General features: G+C 56.1%; 2 protein-coding genes across 4 annotated transcripts in view; one reads left to right on the forward strand and one right to left on the reverse strand.

Annotated features, from left to right (window-relative positions):
• KNSTRN (kinetochore localized astrin (SPAG5) binding protein) overlaps nucleotides 1-3305 on the forward strand; it is a 28993-nt gene extending 25688 nt beyond the window's left edge. Inside the window, exons 10-11 of one of the 3 annotated variants that reach the window (XR_007518946.1) lie at nucleotides 478-583; nucleotides 2418-2485. Coding sequence is in view for 1 of the 3 variants with exons in the window: in XM_049898344.1 (XP_049754301.1) it covers nucleotides 2418-2528 (111 nt within the window). In the remaining 2 variants the exon portion in view is untranslated. Of the gene's footprint in view, nucleotides 1-477; nucleotides 584-2417 lie in introns of all 3 variants that reach the window. The other 2 variants (XR_007518945.1, XM_049898344.1) reach the window with 2 other exon arrangements.
• DISP2 (dispatched RND transporter family member 2) lies at nucleotides 3013-17418 on the reverse strand. Its single transcript, XM_049898347.1, has 8 exons — nucleotides 17303-17418; nucleotides 9929-10258; nucleotides 9641-9670; nucleotides 9369-9492; nucleotides 8982-9097; nucleotides 8672-8799; nucleotides 8231-8328; nucleotides 3013-6380 (listed from the first exon to the last, which is right to left on the reverse strand). Exons 1-8 carry the CDS (start codon nucleotides 17416-17418, stop codon nucleotides 3108-3110), a joined length of 4215 nt encoding a protein of 1404 aa, XP_049754304.1. The 3' UTR covers nucleotides 3013-3107.
• Between the last annotated feature and the right edge of the window lie 1170 nt (nucleotides 17419-18588).

Here is an 18588-nt window from a genome sequence, read left to right on the forward strand (position 1 = left end):
TTTGAAAGCATCTAAGTGGAGAGAAACCATTTCAGAATTTCCCAGGGCAAACATGATGCTTGACTATCTATCGCCATGCACTCATTGTAACCACCACCGCCCCCCCATAAAAATAAGTGAGTAAATCTGCTGAACCACAAAGGAAATTGAAAACACTTTAAGTCTTGCATCCCAAAACCAGGACTAGAGTGGCGTGTGGACTACCGACCGATGTGGGTTGCCTGCTCTTGGTTTGGACTACTCTTGGTGTAAGGTGATGTTTTAAATTGCTACTGGGTTCCTCCAGTCCCCTGGGTCCAGCAACATAAAGTACAAATCCAGTCAGTCCGTCAGCTGCTCTGGTTCACCTGCCTTCCTGTGGGGTTTTGTTAGCCATGGTCTACAATAGGACCCAGAAAATCCCAAGTATAGCCCTTGGGTGCATCCAAGCCCCTGTGCCCACTCCATTCACCCACTCCATATACTCTAACGTTTCAGGGGCTGTGTTCGGACAAAGTTTTTGAAGCTCCAGTCCCAGACACCACTGTCTCCCTTTGCAAGACAAAAAAGAAGGGGTTGGAGGAGCAGATTCTTTTTGATCCAGGTACCTGCTGCCTTCCCACCGCGTAGGGCAGAAGAGCCTTGGTGCATTGCTGAGAGGCAACTAAGATGCTGGATTGGACTCTCTTTGAGTCCAGGCAGGACTTCTGGTCATGATCAGGAGGAAGGGCACAGCTTGTCCTTCCTCTGGCTCATTGTCACAGGAGAGGCCAGGCCATGCAGAGAAGCCAGGACCGTGAAGAGCAACCCAAGGCCAGAGAGGCTGAATTCCACTTGGACAGGAAGAGAGAGGTCCTGGCAGACCTTCAGGGGTGCACATCCAAGTCAGGCCCTAGTTACAGCTCCCTCTTCAGGTGTCAGGAATTAGCATGAGTTTGACTCACTTCTCTTGCAAAGAAGCCAACGTAGCCTGTCATTCCCGCCCACAGTCTTCTGTCTCTTCCACAACTCTCCTGGCTCATTTGAGTTTCTGTTTCATTTCCCATGGACTACTTGGGGGTGGGAGGTAGGCCCAGACAATATCGGGACACAAGCCTCTGATCTGCCTCCAGTCTACAGCAGATGACCTGTTTGGCCCTGGAAAAATCCCTGCCCCTCTCTGAGCCTCATCTGTGCAGTAGCTGGGATCGGTGATTCTCACACCACATTCTGTGGCGCTGCCTAGAGCCTGAGAGGTTCTCAGAGCCCCCTGAGAGGCTGCGGTAGAAAGCAGGGCTGAGCTGGGGGCTGTACTTCCCCACTCAACTTTCACCAAAGCAACCTGTGTTTCCATAGAAGGGTTCTTTGAAAAAAGGATCCTGAGGCTACAAACTTTGAAAACTGCTGGGCTAGATGATCTCTCAAGTCCCTCCCAGTCTGAGATTCTTGGTCTTCTAAAGCCCAGCTCAAGTCATCCCTCCTCCAGGAAGCCTTCCTGGTTGCCCAGTCCTGGGTATCTGAGCTCCAGCTCAGATGGTGCCCTCAGCACACACTGCATGGCACCCGGCTGACTCATCTGATGGTTGTGTGTGGATGTGAGCTGTTCCCCCAGCTAGTAGGTGGGGCAGGAGTTTGATTTCCTCTGTCTTCCAGGCCTCTGTCTCCTTGTAGTACCTTATGCAAAGTAATGGGTGTTCAGTAAACTTGTTGATGCCACCAAGTGTCTTGAGCTCTCACATGGGATAAAACCTCTCAGATAGGCTCTGTGCCTAGAGAAACAGAGCAGCCTTTGACCTGCTGAGTGCTCCCCAGAGAAGCTGGGGACTCTGGCCTGGGAAACTGCTGCAGACTCACAGGCTTCCAGAAAGGGCAGGCCTGATGCCTTAACTAAACTCCGCGGCATCTCCACTGCCCCTCAGAGCCTCTCCTGACCATGGAAGAGGCGTTCCCCTGAGCGCTGAAGCCTCGGATCAGATCAGCCAGGAGGCCCGTGGCTGGGGGCAGCTCTGCAGATCCCAGAGGGAAGCCTTAGCCCAGAGGAGTCGGGGAGCAACTCGAGTTTGCTCAGAATCCAGCTCTCTCCGGAAATGGAGGCCTAAAAGTGGGGGGAGGGGTTTACTCAGAGGCACCTGAGAAGGCAGGTTGGAGGAGGCCGGTAGAGCTGAAGGACCAAGGCAACCCCAGGCCAGTGTCCCTGAGGCAGTGGCCAGGAGGAGATTGGGAGGTGCAGTGCTGGGTGAATCAGGAAACCAGCTCTGCCACTTACTAGCTATGTGACTTTGGGCAATCACTTTACCTTAGTCTCAATGTCTTTACCTGAATTCGGGGACAGAAGGACCTAACCAACTGTAGGTTACCCCCCAGTGATGGAGGGAGATGACAAGGATAAAAGGGTGTGGAAGTGCTCTGTAAACTAAAAGGTACAGGGATCTAAATAAAGGGTTATTTTTTCTTGACAGGGAGAGCACCAGAAACTGCTTCGAAAGAGGGACATCCTGCCATTTAGGGAGCTCCGAGGATCCCGTCCTTCCTCCTGCTTCACTCCCAGCAGCCTCTCTGCCTGCCCTTGAACGATTTCTGGCCAGACTGGTACATGTAAGGAGAGCAGGGGCAGTTGGGACAGAGGCCCCAGCCCAATTCTGGCCCAGAGAAGCTGACAGAGGAGTGTCCTGATAAAGAGCCCACGAAAGGTGGGAGACCCAGGAGCTGCTGAGGTTGCACACGGGTCTTCTGGTCAGTGAGGTATCCTGACCACATCGTGAGGACTGGGTCCCTGAGTCCCACTGAAGTTCATGCCACTCAGGATGGGCCCAGGTTAGCCTCCCTGATACCTGGAGCTACACATCTGGCCTTCCCCCTTCCAGGGGGTCAGTCTTGGTTGGGCTGTGGAGGAAGAAGGGCCTTCAGCAGGTGGCAAGGAGAGCTTGGCATTCCCCTTCAAAGACCCTCCCCACTGAGTCCTCCGAACGTGAGGAGTGAGCAGCAGCCCGGGCCAAGACTGGAACTGGCAGGGTGTAAAAGCCACCGCCGGAGAGTGAGCCCTCTCCATGCTGACTTGGGGAACTACCTTCAGGCTTCGGCCTGCTGTCGCCCTGCTCCCCAGTCCCTGGCAGAGTTCTGCTCCCCGGCCCAGCCTCACTGGGCCTCCCTTAGCTGCTGTAGCCTGATGTGTGGGTGCTGGGCCTGCGCAGCCAGACATCTGGTAGACCTGGCTGGCTGTTGGGCAGCATGACAGGGCTGCTGTCCCCTGGCCCTGGACCAGGCCCCCCACGGCCCTTCCAGGATGAGCTGCTGTGGTGGGAGGCAGGCAGTGATGGGTCGTACACAGTCTCCCTGAGAGCCAGCCACAGAGTATCCCGCTTCTCGTTCAGCTGGCCCCGCTCAGGTGCTGGCTGCCCAGGTTCATCCAGGTCCTCTGGGGAAGCACCCACTGAATCAGGTACATGGGCACTGGGCTCAGAGGCGCTTAGGCAGGTCTCATCAGAGACGCTGAGTCCCGCCAGGGTGCTGGCTGAGGAGCAGAGGCAATCAGAAGGCTCTGGAGCCTTGGACTTGGGGGAGTGGGCTGGGGCTTCTGGTGAGGCTTGTAGGGGCTCAGCCTTCTGCCCTTGGGAGTCTTGCCTGACCTGGGTTTTGGGGCTGGTGCCAACCTGCTTATAGGGAGAGGAGGTCTGCAGGGCTGGGCACTGGCTGAAGACTGCCTGGTGGTCCAGGAGCAGCTCCCTCAGGGAGGTAGGGGCTGGTGGGGGCCGAGAGCAGCAGGGGCCATCATGCAGCTGCAGATCCTCAGAGAGTACCGAGGGCCGGTGGGACAGCTTGCTGGTGGCTGTGCTGGTGTCAAAGCTGGGGCTCCGGCGCCGTGCCAGGGGCTGAAGCTCATACTGCTCTGAGCAGGACCTGGGCGCCCCTCCCACTGGCCCTGGCCGGGGGTGGCCTGCCTTCTCCCCACTGGGCTCTGCAGCTCCAGCATCCCATGGCAGGTGGGCACAGGGCCAGAGAATCTGCCCGCAGTTCTTCTCTGGCCCGAAGAAGCAGCAGAGAGATTGGAAGAAGAAGCTGGCGAAGCCGCAGCTGACGCACTTGACTGTCATGAGGACGATGCCCAGCTTGCGGTAGAGCAGCACTGTGGCAGGCAGCATGAGCACGCCAGCTGCAAACAGGGCTGCAGCCCCCACTGCCGTGGCACAGCTGGTCTGGCGCAGTGAGAAGGCCACACGGCTCAGGCGGTCGGGGTGTGGGCACAGGTGATAGGAGATGCAGTAGTTGACCGTAAAGTCTACAGACAGGCCCACAGAGGCAGAGAGAAAGAGGGCCTCGGCAGTGTTGAGCTGCCACTCGAGTAGAACTAAGAGTCCCACGGTGAGCAGTATGGTGCCGGCCACAGCTGCCACCGAGAACAGGCTGAGTGGAACGTTCCAGGTACCCAGCAGCAGTGTGGCAAAGGCCAGCGCCAGAGCCAGGCCCAGCACCACAGCAGGCTCAGTGCTCAGGCTGTGCTGCAGGCTGTACAGCTCCAGGTGGCTGGTGAACCAACCCCGGCAGAGGCCAGGAGGTGCCCTGCCCAGCTCTGCTGCCAGCCAGTGGCTGACCTCAGTGTAGAAGTGGTGGGACTGGCTGTAGTCTGGGCTATACTGGAAGTTGGTCTGGAACTGCAGGACGAGGGCGGCCAGGCTGCCCTGGGCATCAAAGCGGGGGCCCAGGTCATGGGTGCCATCTGGGCCTTGCTCCAGAGCCATCATCTTGAGGCAGTGCAAGAAGAGCTGGGGGGCCCAGGGGAAGCCTGAGTGGCCACAGCAGGGGCCAGGCCCCAGGCGGGCACAGTGGGGGCTCTCCATCCAGCCCTGGAGGGCCTCCACGAAGCACAGCGTAGGCCAGCCCTCTGGCTGGGCGCCAAAGAAGCTTTGATTCCGGGCCCGGTGGCAGAGTGCCAGCAGCCAGCGCTGGGCCTCGGGGCTGCTGGCTGAGAAGGCAGGGTCGCTCACCAGTGAGCTATTGCTGCGAGGGTCCAGGGGGTCACCGGTATCCACGGGCAGGATGCCCCACACCAAAACCACCGGCATGTGGCCGCCCTCGCCCTGCGGCAGCCGCTCAAACAGGAACTGCTGGCGGTACTCTGCATCGAAGCGCTCGAAAGGGTGGCTCGGCCGGAAGACCTGGCCCCCGGGCGGCGGCAGGGTGGGCAGCCGCAGGCGGGGGCTGACGCCGGCGATGTAGGCGCCCCCTGCCGCCAGCGCCGCGAACGAGCAGATCCAGATGTAGCGGAACTTGATGACGCCGCAGGGCAGCAGGCGCTGGAAGAGCAGGCGCGAGGTGCCGGCTGCCGCCCTTCGAAAGCCGCGGAGCCGCCGGTGCAGCGCCAGCGCCAGCCGCCGGGGCGCGCCGCCGCCCCACGGGCCCTGCACCCCGGGCGCACAGCCGCGCGCCAGGTAGCGCTCGTGGAGCACGGCGGCAGAGGGCAGCCAGGCGAGCGTGAGCACCAGGTGCGCCAGCACGGCCGTGCCCATGTAGAGGGCGAAGCAGCGCACGGCCGGCAGGCGGCTCAGGTAGCTGGCGTAGAAGGCCGCGCCCGTGGTGAGGCCCGAGACCAGCAGCAGGTACCCGAAGTGATGCATGGTGCGACCCACGCGCTGCGCCAGCCCCCCAGAGGGCAGCTGGCTCTTGCTGAGGCGCCACAGGTCGAAGAAGATGAGCGTGTGGTTGGCGCTGACGCTGCTGAGCAGGACGAAGGCCGCCAGGTTGACGAAGGGGAAGTAGGCCATGCGGAAAGCAACGTGGTAGAGAAAGAACGCTACAAGCAGGGAGCCCAGCACCCCCAGCAGCACCATGAGCGTGAGGAAGAGCGAGCGCAGATAGAGGGCGATGCTGAGGAAGATGGCGGCCAGGGCCAGCACAGGGTACACCGTGTCCTGGGCCAGGTAGTACCTCAGCAGCTCCTGCTTGAGGCCCAGGTCCATGCCGGTGATGGCTGTGTAGTTGTCGGAGAGCCTCCAGGGGGCGGCTAGACGGTCCAGGTAGATGCCCATCATGGAGGCACCCTTTGGGGTGGGCAGGAAAAGCAGGCTGTACTTGAGGGAGGGCACCTGGTAGTCAGCAGTCTGGGGGCTCAGGAAGTCCCGGTCCAGCAGAAAGTGCAGGAGCTGATAGACGCCACTGCTGCGGGAGCACTTGGTGGGAACCTGGGCGCAGCGTCGGGGCTTGTCCTGCCCACGTCCCAGGCAGGAGGGCAGCAGGGTGCCGCGGTGGTAGTACAGGGCACAGGCGCGCAGCAGGGCTAGCGTGCGGGCCACGTCAGCCTGGGTAGTGTCCAGGCAGGAGGAGCGGTTGGAAAGCACAGCCACGTAGTTGCCCAGGGACCAGCTGGGACAGCACTCGTTGGCTGCTGTCCGTTGGCACAGGGCCTCAAAGCGGGTATGGGAGCGGATCTGTAGGGCACACACAGCAGGGGAAGGCTCAGAGGCAGCTCAGGGGCCTAGATTCCCCCAGCCTTGCCTGAGGCCCTCTCATCTCCTTCCAGGCTGCAGGGCAGAGGCAGAGGGGCAGCTTGATAGCACAGCAGAACTGGCTTGTGATGTCAGCAGCAGGGTGCGGGTGAAAAGGAGGCACAAAGTCTGAGAACAAAACATCCCTGGCATTGAGAAGGCTTAAGCAGCCCAGGGGATAGAGGTAGGGGTTGGGGTAAGCAACTTGTCCCAGAGCTGGTTTTGGCTCCTGGCCCAGGTGTCATCAAATAGGAGCCTCAGGGGTGCTGCCAGAGGCCTCTACCTGACAGGCCCTGCCCTCAGGGCCCCTGCAGGTCACACGCTCCAACTCCCCACTGCCTAAGCTAGGCGTGGGAGGGAAGGTGGCAACTACAGATGGAACTGGAAGCAAGCAGTAGGAAAAGTAGAGGCCAACAGATTCCAGGATCAGGGTCACTGCCAAGCCCTGGCCCCCACCTCCGTCCACTGGACTGCCCTCCTAGGGCCAGGATGTTTCGTCCTCAGACCTCATGTCTCTTTTGCTCTGCCACCCTGCTGCGGACATCACAGCAGCTAGGGCCCTTCTCTGCCACTAACTGGCTGTGCAGCCTTGGGCCTGAGATGATGGCAATAATCGTAATATTTATTGCGAGATTACTATTGCCAATCATTATGTATATGTTGGTGCTGGCTGCTACTGAGTTAGCTGCAGTCTCTCCGTAAAGATTATAGCCATGAAAATCCTATGGAGCAGTTTTACTCTGTTGCACATGGGGTCACCAAGAGTCGGGGGCCAACTCGATGGCAGCTAACAACCATACACATAAATGACTGGAAGCAAATCACGAGGCCCTTCTTCCATGGAGCCACTGGATGGGTTCGAACCACCAATCTTTAGGTTAGCGGATCACAAACCGCTTGTGCCACCCAGGCTCCTCCTCCCCCCCTCCCCGCTCTCTCTCTAAGCATAGGAGCCCTGGTGGCACAGTGGTTAAGAGCTTGGCTACTAACCAAAAGTTTGGCAGTTCGAATCAACCAGACACTGCTTGGAAACCCTATGGGGCAATTCTACTCTGTCCTATAGAGTCACTGTGAGTCGGAATTGACTCGATGGCAACAGGTATATGTACACACACATATATAAATAATATGCAAATTCTATATTTTTTAATTGTCACAGCATCCCTATGAGGAAAGTACCATTATTACCCCTATTTTATATATATATATATATATATATAAAGACTGAGGCACTGAGAGGTTAAGAAACTTGCCTGAAGTCACACAGCTAGGAAGTAGTAGAGCTGGCCTTGAATTTGGGCACCTGACTTTAGAGCACATGTCCTTCACCAGTGCCTCTTGGTATTCGGATGCCCTTGTGTGAAGTCAGGGGCTTGGGCAGCTTAGTGTTTTTCACACTGTTTTTAGCAGCAGATCTTTCTCCAGATGTTAACATGTTTGGTTCTCCAGTTAGCAGGACTGGATCAGCACTGCTTGAGTTGACAGGGGCGGGGGCTTGAAGCCTGCAGTCTCAGCTCCCTGGGTCAGGGCGCCTCCACAACCCCTGAGGCTCCATGGAAGGCTTTTTGAATATCCCTGGGCTGATGGCTACATGGTTTCTCTTCCAGCACTTGTATCTTGGCTCTTTCCCATCCCAACCCAGACCCTCTCAGCAGGGTTGGAATAATTTGCTAAGCAGGGAGTGCTCTTCCCCAGTCCACCTCAGCAGGCCTGGCTCAGCTATATTTCCTCGGGGCCCACTCCCTGTTAACCCCAATTTCCCCCAGCCCCCGGCACCTCTCCCGCCAGCTCACCTGGTCCTGCTCCATGCGACACATGGAATGGATGGCATGCAGGTTCCATAGGCTGCCCTCGGAGGTGGACATGAACACCAGCTGTGCATAGCTCTTCTCTGCAACACACACCCTGGAACTCAGCCCTTTGGCCCCAGGCCCTGGGCCCACCAAGGGGAAGACGCTTACCCAGGGCCGTATGAGGTCCACATGCTCAAAAGCCCGAAACATGGACCTGGCTGCTAATCAAGGGTCTGGGGCCTCGTCCTTGTGCCCCACCGCCACTTGGCTTGACCCCTCCTGACTGGAGCATCTGAGACCTGCCTTGTCCTCCCAGTTGTAACCCAACTTCCTTGGCTTCAGAATGGTCAGCTGGCCACCTTCGCTTTCTGTCTGTCCAAGTTTGTTCTCCTGTCTGTGTAGGTGGGTGGAGACTAGCCAGGAACTAGTGCTGCAGCTTACCAGGGGGACCACAGAAGAAGCTCTCCTGCCTTCTGTCCTCCAGGGCCTTGACCATCCTCGGAGGCCAGACCGTGCCTTCCTGGGTACTGCCCCAGGACTCGGGGCTCGGAGCCGTATGGGAGTTGGAGCTGAGGTAAAGAGAAGGTCTGTGCTAGGGGCCACTGAAGGGCGGAGGGCACAGAGGAGGCCAGGGACACTCCCCAGGGGTCCCAGCCAGCCTCTCTGACCTGCCTTGGTAGGCATCACCCGATGGCCTTTCCCTGAGGACCTTGATCTTCCTCCCCTTCCCGCCCACAGGAGAAGATGTTACCTGTTCAGCTCAAGGTCTGGGGAGAGGGAAAGCAGCGTGCTGGGGCCTGTGAGGGCCTGCAGTGCTCTCCAGACCACCAGCTTGCGTCCAATGTCCGTGTCCCGAGGCTCGAAGCCCTGCAGGAGAGGGCAGAGAAGGGGGCAGGTGGACAGGTGAGGAGTTCTCCATCTGGGCGCTTCTCAGTTCTGCCCCTTTGGTTCCCTGGGATGGCGGGGGTAGGAGGAGGGGGCAGTCCATTTGCCTGGATTGTAGGACGTGAGTACGACTTCTGTTCTATCTCCCCAGCTCTTTTGGGAGGGTGAGAGCCTCCCTTGCCACTCGACCCCTGGCTGTTGTGAGCTGAGGTGGTCAGGGAGGGGAATGCCCTCCCTCCCAGGGGCCCCTCACCAGCAAGGGCTTGGAGAAGTCAGGCAGCTGGCCTCCTAGCAGTCCAGCCAGGGTGCAGAGGAGGACAACAGCCAGACACAGCAGCAGCATGGCCACTGGCCACTCGGCGATCAGCTGAGAGTAGCTGGAAAGGAGGAGGAAGCCCACGTGAGCTGGTGTTGGGTGTGGTATGGGGGGGTGGCTGGGTGAGCTTAGTGGCCACCAGGAAGGGATGGTAGAGCAGAGAACACACGGAGTGGGGCTGAGCTGGGCCTAAAGAAGGACAGGCCTACCTCTTTGGCATCCGAAAAGCCCGTTCCTGCCTGTGGAAGGGAAGAGAAGATGCTTGCCAGAGCCCTCTTGCAGGTGGGTGTGGGGTTAGGGGGGCAGGTGGGGAGAGATGGCATTAACCCTTTCCTGCCTTTCCCACTTGTGGCGCCAACCCTTACTTCCTCCTCCATCAGAGGCAGGGACCATCCAGGGCTCCCTCCTGAAGGAGTCCAGAGCCCTGGGGCCCACCTCACTTTTAACCCTGCCCCACCTTCCGGTGGCAGCTGGTAGGCTGCTGGCCCCCTCCTTACCTGACGCTAACCACATGGTGCTGCACAGACCGTGGCTTCCAGGCCCCATCGCGCTGTGAGGGGGCTGGGGAAGGGCTGGGGCTGGAGCCGTGGGAGCATAGAGCTGCCCGGTCTCCAAGCCCTGGCAGGGAACTGCCCCCCCGGTATTCTTGTGGTGCCTGGGGATAGGTGTAGTGGGCAGGGGCCGAGGGGTTGGATGGACCAACAGGCTGGAGGGTGTTGGTTGCTGGTGAGGGTCCTGAAGAGCCAGAAGGGTCCTCAAGGGGGCAGCTGTGGAGGGAGCAGCTTCTCTCTGGGCTTGCCTCAGGGGCCACAGCCTTGGTCTGGGACCTGGGGAGAGAGGAGGCAGGGAAGATCGGGTAGGGGTGGGCTTAGGTTAGGAAGGGTTGGCCCCTTCTACCCCAGCAGTGCTCGGTAAGCCCAGACGAGGGGTTGGGGGCTCAGGGCTGTTCTATTACTAGCCCTGGGGGAGAGACAAGGAGGGTGGGGGCTCAGGGCCTGTATCCCCAGCCTACGTCTTGGGATCGACTCATTCACTCCTCCACAAGCTCAGTAAACATTGTTGGCAGCCTGCTACATGCCAGGTACTGGACTAGACGCTGAAAGTCCTTTCACATATATGATCTTACTCCACATATGTGATCTTACTTACCCTTTACAAAAACTCAGTAAGGGAAATATTTTCATTTTATAGATTTGAAAGCTGGGTTTCAGAAAGGGTGACTTAACTGGTGAGGGGAAGAGCTGGGACTTGAACCCAGTTCTTCTGACTTGCAGTCCTATGCTCCTTCAGCTGCTCATCCTTTTGTCAGGCATTTATTGGGCACCTGCTGCACTCTTGTTCCCACCTTCCCATTAAAACCCATTGCTGTCGAGTTGATTCCAACTCATAGTGACCCTATAGGACAGTGTATAACTGCCCCGTAGGGTTTCCTAGGAGTGGCTGGTGGATTCGAACTGCCAACCTTTTGGTTAGCAGCTGAGCTTGTAACCACCAGGGCTCCAACCTTAAGACCTGTGAATTTTCTCCTCCCTCAGCCTGGGATGTACCTCCCTCAGACAACTGCATGGCTCACATCTGGTGTCTGTTCAATATTACTTCCTCAGAGAAGCCTTCCCTGACCATGCTCTCTAAAATAGTCACCCACCATCTCTCTAGTCCCTTACCCTGCTTTATATTTCTTCATAGCATTTGCCACAACTAGACATTATACAGTAAAACCTATGAGAGCTGGAACCTGACAGGACTGCCTTTTTTCTCCCAGGTCTCACAAGTTTTCCACCTTTGACAGGGTACTAATCACTTATCTGTTGCTCTCTATTAAGATCCTACCTCCTAAAACCGATGAGTGCCCTGACAGGGAATGCAACAGAGAACCCCTGAGGGAGCAGGAGAGCAGTGGGATGCAGACCCCAAATTCTCGTAAAAAGACCAGACTTAATAGTCTGACTGAGACTAAAAGGAACCCGGTGGTCATGGCTCCCAGACCTTCTCTTGGCCCAGGACAGGAACCATTCCCAAAGCCAACTCTTCAGACAGGGATCGGACTGGACAATGGGTTGGAGAGGGATGCTGGTGAGGAGTGAGCTTCTTGGATCAGGTGGACACTTGAGACTATGTTGGCATCTCCTGCCTGGAGGGGAGATGAGAGGGTGGAGGGGGTTAGAAGCTGGCGAAATGGACACGAAAAGAGAGAGTGGAGGGAGAGAGCGGGCTGTCTCATTCGGGGGAGAGTAATTGGGAGTGTGTAGCAAGGTGTATATGGGTTTTTGTGTGAGAGACTGACTTGATTTGTAAACTTTCACTTAAAGCACAATAAAAATTAAAACAAATAAACAAAAAAAGAATGATGGAAGGAAAAAAAAGATCCTACCTCATAAACACCCAGTAAGTTCTTCTTCTCTGACAGGTTTCTGCCTTACACAGATTCCAGCTCTCGCTGGTTTTACTATATTATATGTATTATGGATTGAATTTTGTCCCCCCAAAATATGTGTCAGAATCCTAACCCCTATACCTGAGGATGTAATCCTGTTTGGAAATAGGGTTTTCTTTGCAGTGCAGTGTGTGTCCTAACCCTAATCATTTCTGAGTTATAAAAAGAGCAGATTAGACACAGGGAAAAGAGGAAGACAGACTACAGAGATAGATACAACTACGAGCCAAGGATTGTGGCAGCTAAAAGCACCAAAAACCAAACCTGTTGCTATCGAGTCAATTCTGACTTGTAGTGACCTTATAGGACAGAGTAGAACGGCCCCATAGAGTTTCCAAGGAGTGCCTGGTGGATTCGAACTACTGACCTTCAGGTTAGCAGCCATAGCTCTTAACCACTATACCACCAGGGTTTCCAAAACTAAACTTGTTGCCATTGAGTCAATTCTAACTCCTAGCAACCCTATAGGACAGAGTAGAACTGCCCCATAGTGTTTCCAAGGAGCACCTGGTGGATTAGAATTGCCAACTTTTTGGTTAGTAGCTGTAGCTCTTAACCATTACACTACAACTGTTTTCCTGTAGCAGCTACTAGAAGCTGAAATAGACAAGGAAGGACCTCCCTCCCCCTAGAGCCATGCCCTGAATTCAAACTTCTAGTCTCCTGAGCTGTGAGAAAATAAATTTCTGTTCTTAAAGCCACCCACTTGTGGTATTTGTGTTACAGCAGCACTAGGTAACTGAGTCAACATAGTCATGTTTATTGTGTGCCTCTCATATGGAATGTGAGCTCTGGGAGCGTGGGGCCCTGAGACAAGTGGGCCACTTGTCCATCTCTGTATCCCCAGTGCCTTGAACAATATTTGCATACAGACAGTGCCCAGGGAATGTTTGCTGAATGAACACTGAGTGCTAGGCAGGCAGGCAGGCTGCTAATAGTGGTGCTAGGATGACTGAGACCCAGTCCTTGCCCTCGAGGACTCACAGTACGCCGGAGATGTGAGCAGTCCAGGGTGCTGAGTGCCATGAAAGAGGAAGTCACAGAGGCCTGAGGGATCCTGGACGGGGACCCAACTTTGATGGAGGTGGAGGTGGTCAGGAAAAGTTTGCAGGAGTGACCGTTGCCCTTTCACCAACTCTGTCATTGCCTATTCTTGGGGCAGAAGGTTTGCTTTGCAAGAGTGTGGATGGTTGGGGGTGGGGATGGGGACTCCTGAGAAACTTGCTGGGGCGGAGTCAGCAGTATATTCCTCTCTCAGAATTCCTCGTGAGGGTAACACTCTGTGCATGGACTCAGCCCTGCTTTTTTAGGGGGAGGGGGCTCAATCCCAGTGGCAAGCCTGCCAGCCAGGGTGCCAGACCTAGAATGGAAGAAGAGAGCATAGAATAGAGTACCTGAGGGACATGGAAGGTGCCCAGAGGGGATCAGGACTGAGCAGCACTGGCTGAGGCCTTCCTCTCTCCCCCCATCCTGCCGGGCTTGCCCAGCCCATGGAGCTTTCATTGGAGAGCCAGGCCTAAGGTGAGCCAACCCTGGCTTCCGGTCCTGCCTACTGCAGTGCTGAAGGGTGTGTGGGCCAGAGTCCTGGCTGACATGGCTGGTGGACATTGCCCATGGATGCTGGGTTCTGCCCAGAGACCAAATAGAGGAACCGGAAAGAATAAGCAAGCTCTTCCTTTTTCTCCCAGTAGGATGGCTGGCAGGCACAGCAGTCTGGGAAGGAATGAAACTCATTCTGAGGGTAAAATGGGGGAGCAATGGAGGTGGCTTCTGGCTCCCTGGGCAAGACACACAATTCTTGGAGTATTGGTGTCCTCGTCTATTGAGTGAGGATGTGATGATAATGCTTGTCTTTTGGGATATGCATAGGGTCACTATGAGTCGGAATCGACTCGACGGCACTGGGTTTGGTTTTTTTGGTTTATGGGGACTAACTGGTATAACATGTGAGGTGCCTGGCACAGAACCTGGTATGTGGGAGACGCTTTTGCTTTGCTGCCCCTTCCCACCCTCAGTGCTACAGGGAGCATATACTTTAAGAAGTATTTTTGTGTTCACAATGACTTCTTTAGGTACCTCAAATAATCTATCTCTATTTTAAAACTTTTAACACCTTGAGACTCTCACTACATACATTATTCTAAATACTTTCCTTTTTGTTATCCAAAAGCCTCATTTCCAGAGACGGACGAATCCTGATCAAAAGGGGGGAAAATTCAGAATGGAATTTCAAATTCTCATGGACTCTAGACTTTCTGGAGCCACGGAGGGTGGAAGAACCCCTGAAACTATTGCCCTGAGATAATCTTCAAACCTTAAAGCAAAAATACCCCCAGAAGTCATCTTAAAACTGAACAATTTAGATTAGCTTAACTAGGTCTGCCTTGAGCATCATGGTCTTTTAAGAACTATCTATATGGAATCAAATTGACAACAGCAACTCAAAAGATTAGACAGGAACCTTAGGGGGCTGTGAGTTTATGTTAATGAGGGAGGAACAAGTCACAAAAGGAGGGTGAGAATGGTTACACAACTCAAAGGATGTAATCGGTGTCACTAAATTGTACAGAGTAGAAACTGCCGAATTGGTGCATGTTTTGCTGTGTATATTCTCAACAAAATATATGAAATGTAGAAAAAAAATTCAATCTCATGATTTAAATCACCGATGTATTTTTTACTAGTTCAACATCTAGAAAAACAGTAATTTGGCCAAAGTTGTTCTAAAGCAAGACCTCAGATGATTGCATAATGTTAGGGAAACAAGCAACCAGTCTCCTGGCAGATAAAAGACCCTGTAGGCCAATCCTCTTGTGCCAAAGAGAAGCTGGAGAAATGGTTTGGGCTTATGTGTGTAAGTGTAGACATCTACTTTAGGATTTTTTTTCTGCAGGTCTTTTTTGTAGACGTGCCATGTGCTGGCCACTGCTTGGTCTCGGTTGGGTTCTTAAGGCATAGAGGTGACCCATCAACTTTGGTCTCCCTCTTTAGAGCAGGGCTTGCCATCCAGGGGTCGGGAGGGTGGACAGCTAGGGTGGAGGTGAGGGTCCTGTTCTAGGTGAGGGTCCTGGCCTTAGAGCACTGAGTACTAGGCTTGTCCTAGGGTCCAGGCCTCCAGTTGGGGCATCAGTTTCTTCACATTAAGGGAAGCCAGCACCCCAGGGAGTGCTGGAGAATGGGAACACTCCCCCTTAACCAGTCAGCCAGGCTTTATGAGCCCACCCCTTCTTTAGCTGGCTCCTGCCCAAGGGGAATTCCAGCCTTCACCACTGGTTTGCTTCCACTATGGTCCCTCCAGGACGAGATCCTTCCCTTCAACCTCTTATCCCTCTCCAGGGGCCTAGGGTCAGCTGCCCCAGATCTCATCCTTCTGGACTGTGCCTGCCATTATCAGTGTAGCAGAGTTTGAAATCCCCCACATTCTGACTGCTATAGAGCTGGGCCTTTGTCTCAACTCTCCAAAATGTGAAGAGCCAAACTACTCTTCTCAGAATAAAAGCTTTCTCCTGCCAGCCCCTGCTGCCCTCTGCTCTCAGGAGACCCAGTAATAAAACAAGTTAAATACTCCAGGCCTCACCTCCCAAAGTGCCTTTCATTCTCACCCTCTCAGTTGCATAGACCCTACTGGGGTGAGTAACTTCCTGGGCTACCTGCAGGGGCCTGCTGGCCTGTAAGCCAAGTGACTGGGGCAGGCTGGTGGGGGGATGGAAAATGGTGACACAGGCCTCACACAAGAGACCGGCAGCCAGGGCTTGACTGACAGGCCCAGTGTAAGGGGCAAGTGTACATGTACATTAACCATTCCCCCAAGCCTGCAGCCACATGGACATCCACGTGAGCCTGCAGCGTGGCCAGGACAGATGGGGCAGCAGCTCATTCATTCCACTGGGAAAAAGAAAACGGAGGGGGTAATTTAAAAAACAAAGAATTAAATATTTCCAATTGCTATAAAGCCAATGCATTTGTAAAAGACCCTGTGTGTGTGCCATCTTATTCACTACATATCTGTCCCCAGAATGTGCTCCTTAGCCCAGCAGGAGCATATTTGCGTTCTTGAATTAAACTGAACTGAGTCCCTGTGCCTGATCAGTGTACAGGGTCTCTGGGGAAGTGCAGCAAGGAGCCAGAGGTCCCAAGGAGTTGCTGAAGAGCGAGTGGTTCCTATGCCCAGAAGTGACCCCATGTGCAGGGGAAGTGAGCAGACCAGGCAAGGCTAACCTTCCGCAAAATGGTCAAGGCAGTCAGTGACTCCCCAGCCCTTTCTGGGGATGCTCCTGGCCCCAGGCTCCTGCCTAATCCCAGCTCCATCCCTGGCTTCTTGGGTCAAGCCATAGTTCCAGGCAGCCCCCTGGTCCAGGGAGCACACCCAACCCATGTCTCACTCCCTTGAAGAAGCCTCTGTGCCTTTCAGACCGAAAAGTAGCTAAATCTATTCAGGCTGATGTGTTAACAACAGAGGGAGGCGAACATTTCACTCTGGGGCTTTTTCTTCCCTCTGAGGTACAGAATGTACGTTTTAGCTGGGGCAGTCTGGAGACAGTGTGTCCACCTCTGCTTTTGCACCCCTCACCCCCATGCCTTTTATTTCAGTCCAAGCAGGAGAGAGAGGCAATGCCATGTCAGGGGAAAGATTCTGGGGGCAGCAGTGCCAGGCAGGACACAGGAATTTCGCCATATTGCTACCTGGCTGGGCTCTTTCCTCCACATATGGTGGAGGAAGAGAGAGGAGAGGCACTGGGATCTGGCCCTTGGCAGGAAGGTGTCCCTTTTGGCCCACTAGCCTGGGGCTCCTTCAGAGGAAGTACAGACTGCGGGCCGAGCTTCAGAGCCTGCCCACCCTAGCGACTCCAGCTAGTGCCGGTGGCCGCCTCCCGCGGGGACTCAGGCCCGCACGTGCACAACCAGGGCCGAGCAGGGCAAGCAGGAGACCGACGGTATCGGACAAAGACAACACCTGATGTGGCAGCGGAGCGTATACCTTCCCCAGGACACCTGTCTTCGTGAGGTCCCCGTCCACGACACACGCACACCCTCGTGCACCCTCACACGCTGGGACCCCGACTGAGGTCGCTGCGGGCTTGGGGCTTCCCGAGAAGACGCAGGGGCAGGGCCTGGAGGGAAGGACTAGCCGAGGGGCTCCGGAGACTGGAGGGGAGGGGGACCCCGGGGCCTAAGAGGAGAGGTAGGCACAGTGGGTGGGGCAGGTCCCCCGGGCGTTGAGGGCGACGGGGCCCACACTAGGGGGTGTCAGGGAGCAGGGAAATTAAGCCGGCAGAGTGAGAGCGTGGGGAGGGGGACCGGGAGCCAAGAGGCCCCGGGGAGGGGCTCTGGGCGGGGCTGGCGAATGAATGGGGAGGCATATGGCGGCTACCGGGGATACCTGGGGCGGGGAGCTGGAAGGGCTGAGAGGCTGAGGCTGCGGAGCCGTCTGCCCTACCTGTCTGGGGAGCTGCCGTCTGGGGCCAAGGACTCCCCCTCGGGCCGCTGCTCCCCTTCCGGACCCGGGCCAGGCGCCGGACCGCTGCCGCCGCTGCCGCAGCTACCACCGTCCATGCCCGTGGGCGGCGCCGCTGTCCGCGAGCTGGTGCTGAAGCCGCGGCTGCGGCGGCGGCGGCGGGCTCCTGCGCATGCGTCAGCGCCAGGCGGGCCCGTCGGTAGGCGGGGCCGAAGAGGAGCCCAGCAAATGGGCGCGGCGCCGGGGGCGGGGACAGAGGCTCCCCGCGGCGGCGGCACCGCCCAGCTTCTGGGCTCGCTGTCCGAGGACTCTCGCGCTGGTTACAGGAAGCCCTCCGCCGGGGGCAGGGCGGAGAGCCGCTGTTAAAGAGTCTGGCGGTCTGGCTACAGTCCTCACACCAACCTTTCCTGGGGGCCTAGGTATTCCCGTAAGGAGCAAGGGAGCGCGATCCCAGGCACCGCGCCGAGACCTTCACCTCTCTAAAATGCAGACTTCCAGCCGGAAAGATATCGGGCGGCTTTAGGCCCACATTTCCCTCGAATCCGCTCAGCGTCCCCCTCTCCTACCCACGGGGGCTGGGCACCTCTTCAGTTTGGGTCTGTCTTCACGTTCATATGGGCTTTCACCTAGGTCTGCGCTCCTCAAACATGGAGCCACGACTCTGTTCTTCAAATGCGGAGTATGGGAGGGGACAGAGCGGGGAGGGGCAACATTCAGAGGCTCCCTAGCTCATTTCCGTAGAATCACAGCCTGGGAGGTGTATAATAGCCGCTCACCCCAGCACACCTGCTGACCCTTTCAGGAAATGGCTGTGAACTGTGGGAAACGGGAGGACAAGGGCGAATTTGGGTGTGATGGGCCAGGCCTGGCTAGAAGACTGTGGCAGAACTAGCGTAGATACCCACAGTGTGAAAATTCTGGCAGCGGAGAGAGGGTCCCAGGTGTGGGATTTGGATGGGCAGAAAGTGTTTCACAGCAAGCGGGCTGTTCAGGCCGGGGCTGCACGTGCACCAAGGGGACTTCGCTGAAGGAATGAGGCTGAGAGAGTCAGAATCCAGGAGCCTTTGGAGTGTTGGTGGACATGTGTGCAAATGCCGGGTCTATGCAAGGCACGGGTCAGTGGGGAGAAGTGTGGGAGACCCCAGAGGTGTAGACGTGGTGGGCTTGCCCTGAGTTACTTTACAGTCTGGTTGGAGAGATGATAGCCCAGCCCATAAATTGGTGCTGACTGGACGGGTGTGGTGTGGCCCATGTGATGATTGATATAA

Source organism: Elephas maximus, chromosome 10 (assembly GCF_024166365.1).
Source record: "Elephas maximus indicus isolate mEleMax1 chromosome 10, mEleMax1 primary haplotype, whole genome shotgun sequence".
NCBI classification, from domain to species: domain Eukaryota; kingdom Metazoa; phylum Chordata; class Mammalia; order Proboscidea; family Elephantidae; genus Elephas; species Elephas maximus.

What these genes read in the sequence shown, in the direction of transcription:
- DISP2 (XM_049898347.1), bottom strand. Translation starts at nt 17,418, where the DNA reads ATGGACGGTGGTAGCTGCGGCAGCGGCGGCAGCGGTCCGGCGCCTGGC. An exon ending in GACGGCAGCTCCCCAGACAG is followed by an intron (nt 10,259 to 17,302) that starts GTAGGGCAGACG and finishes CTCTCTCCCCAG; the next exon opens with GTCCCAGACCAAGGCTGTGG. An exon ending in ACTTCTCCAAGCCCTTGCTG is followed by an intron (nt 9,098 to 9,368) that starts GTGAGGGGCCCC and finishes CCTCTCCTGCAG; the next exon opens with GGCTTCGAGCCTCGGGACAC.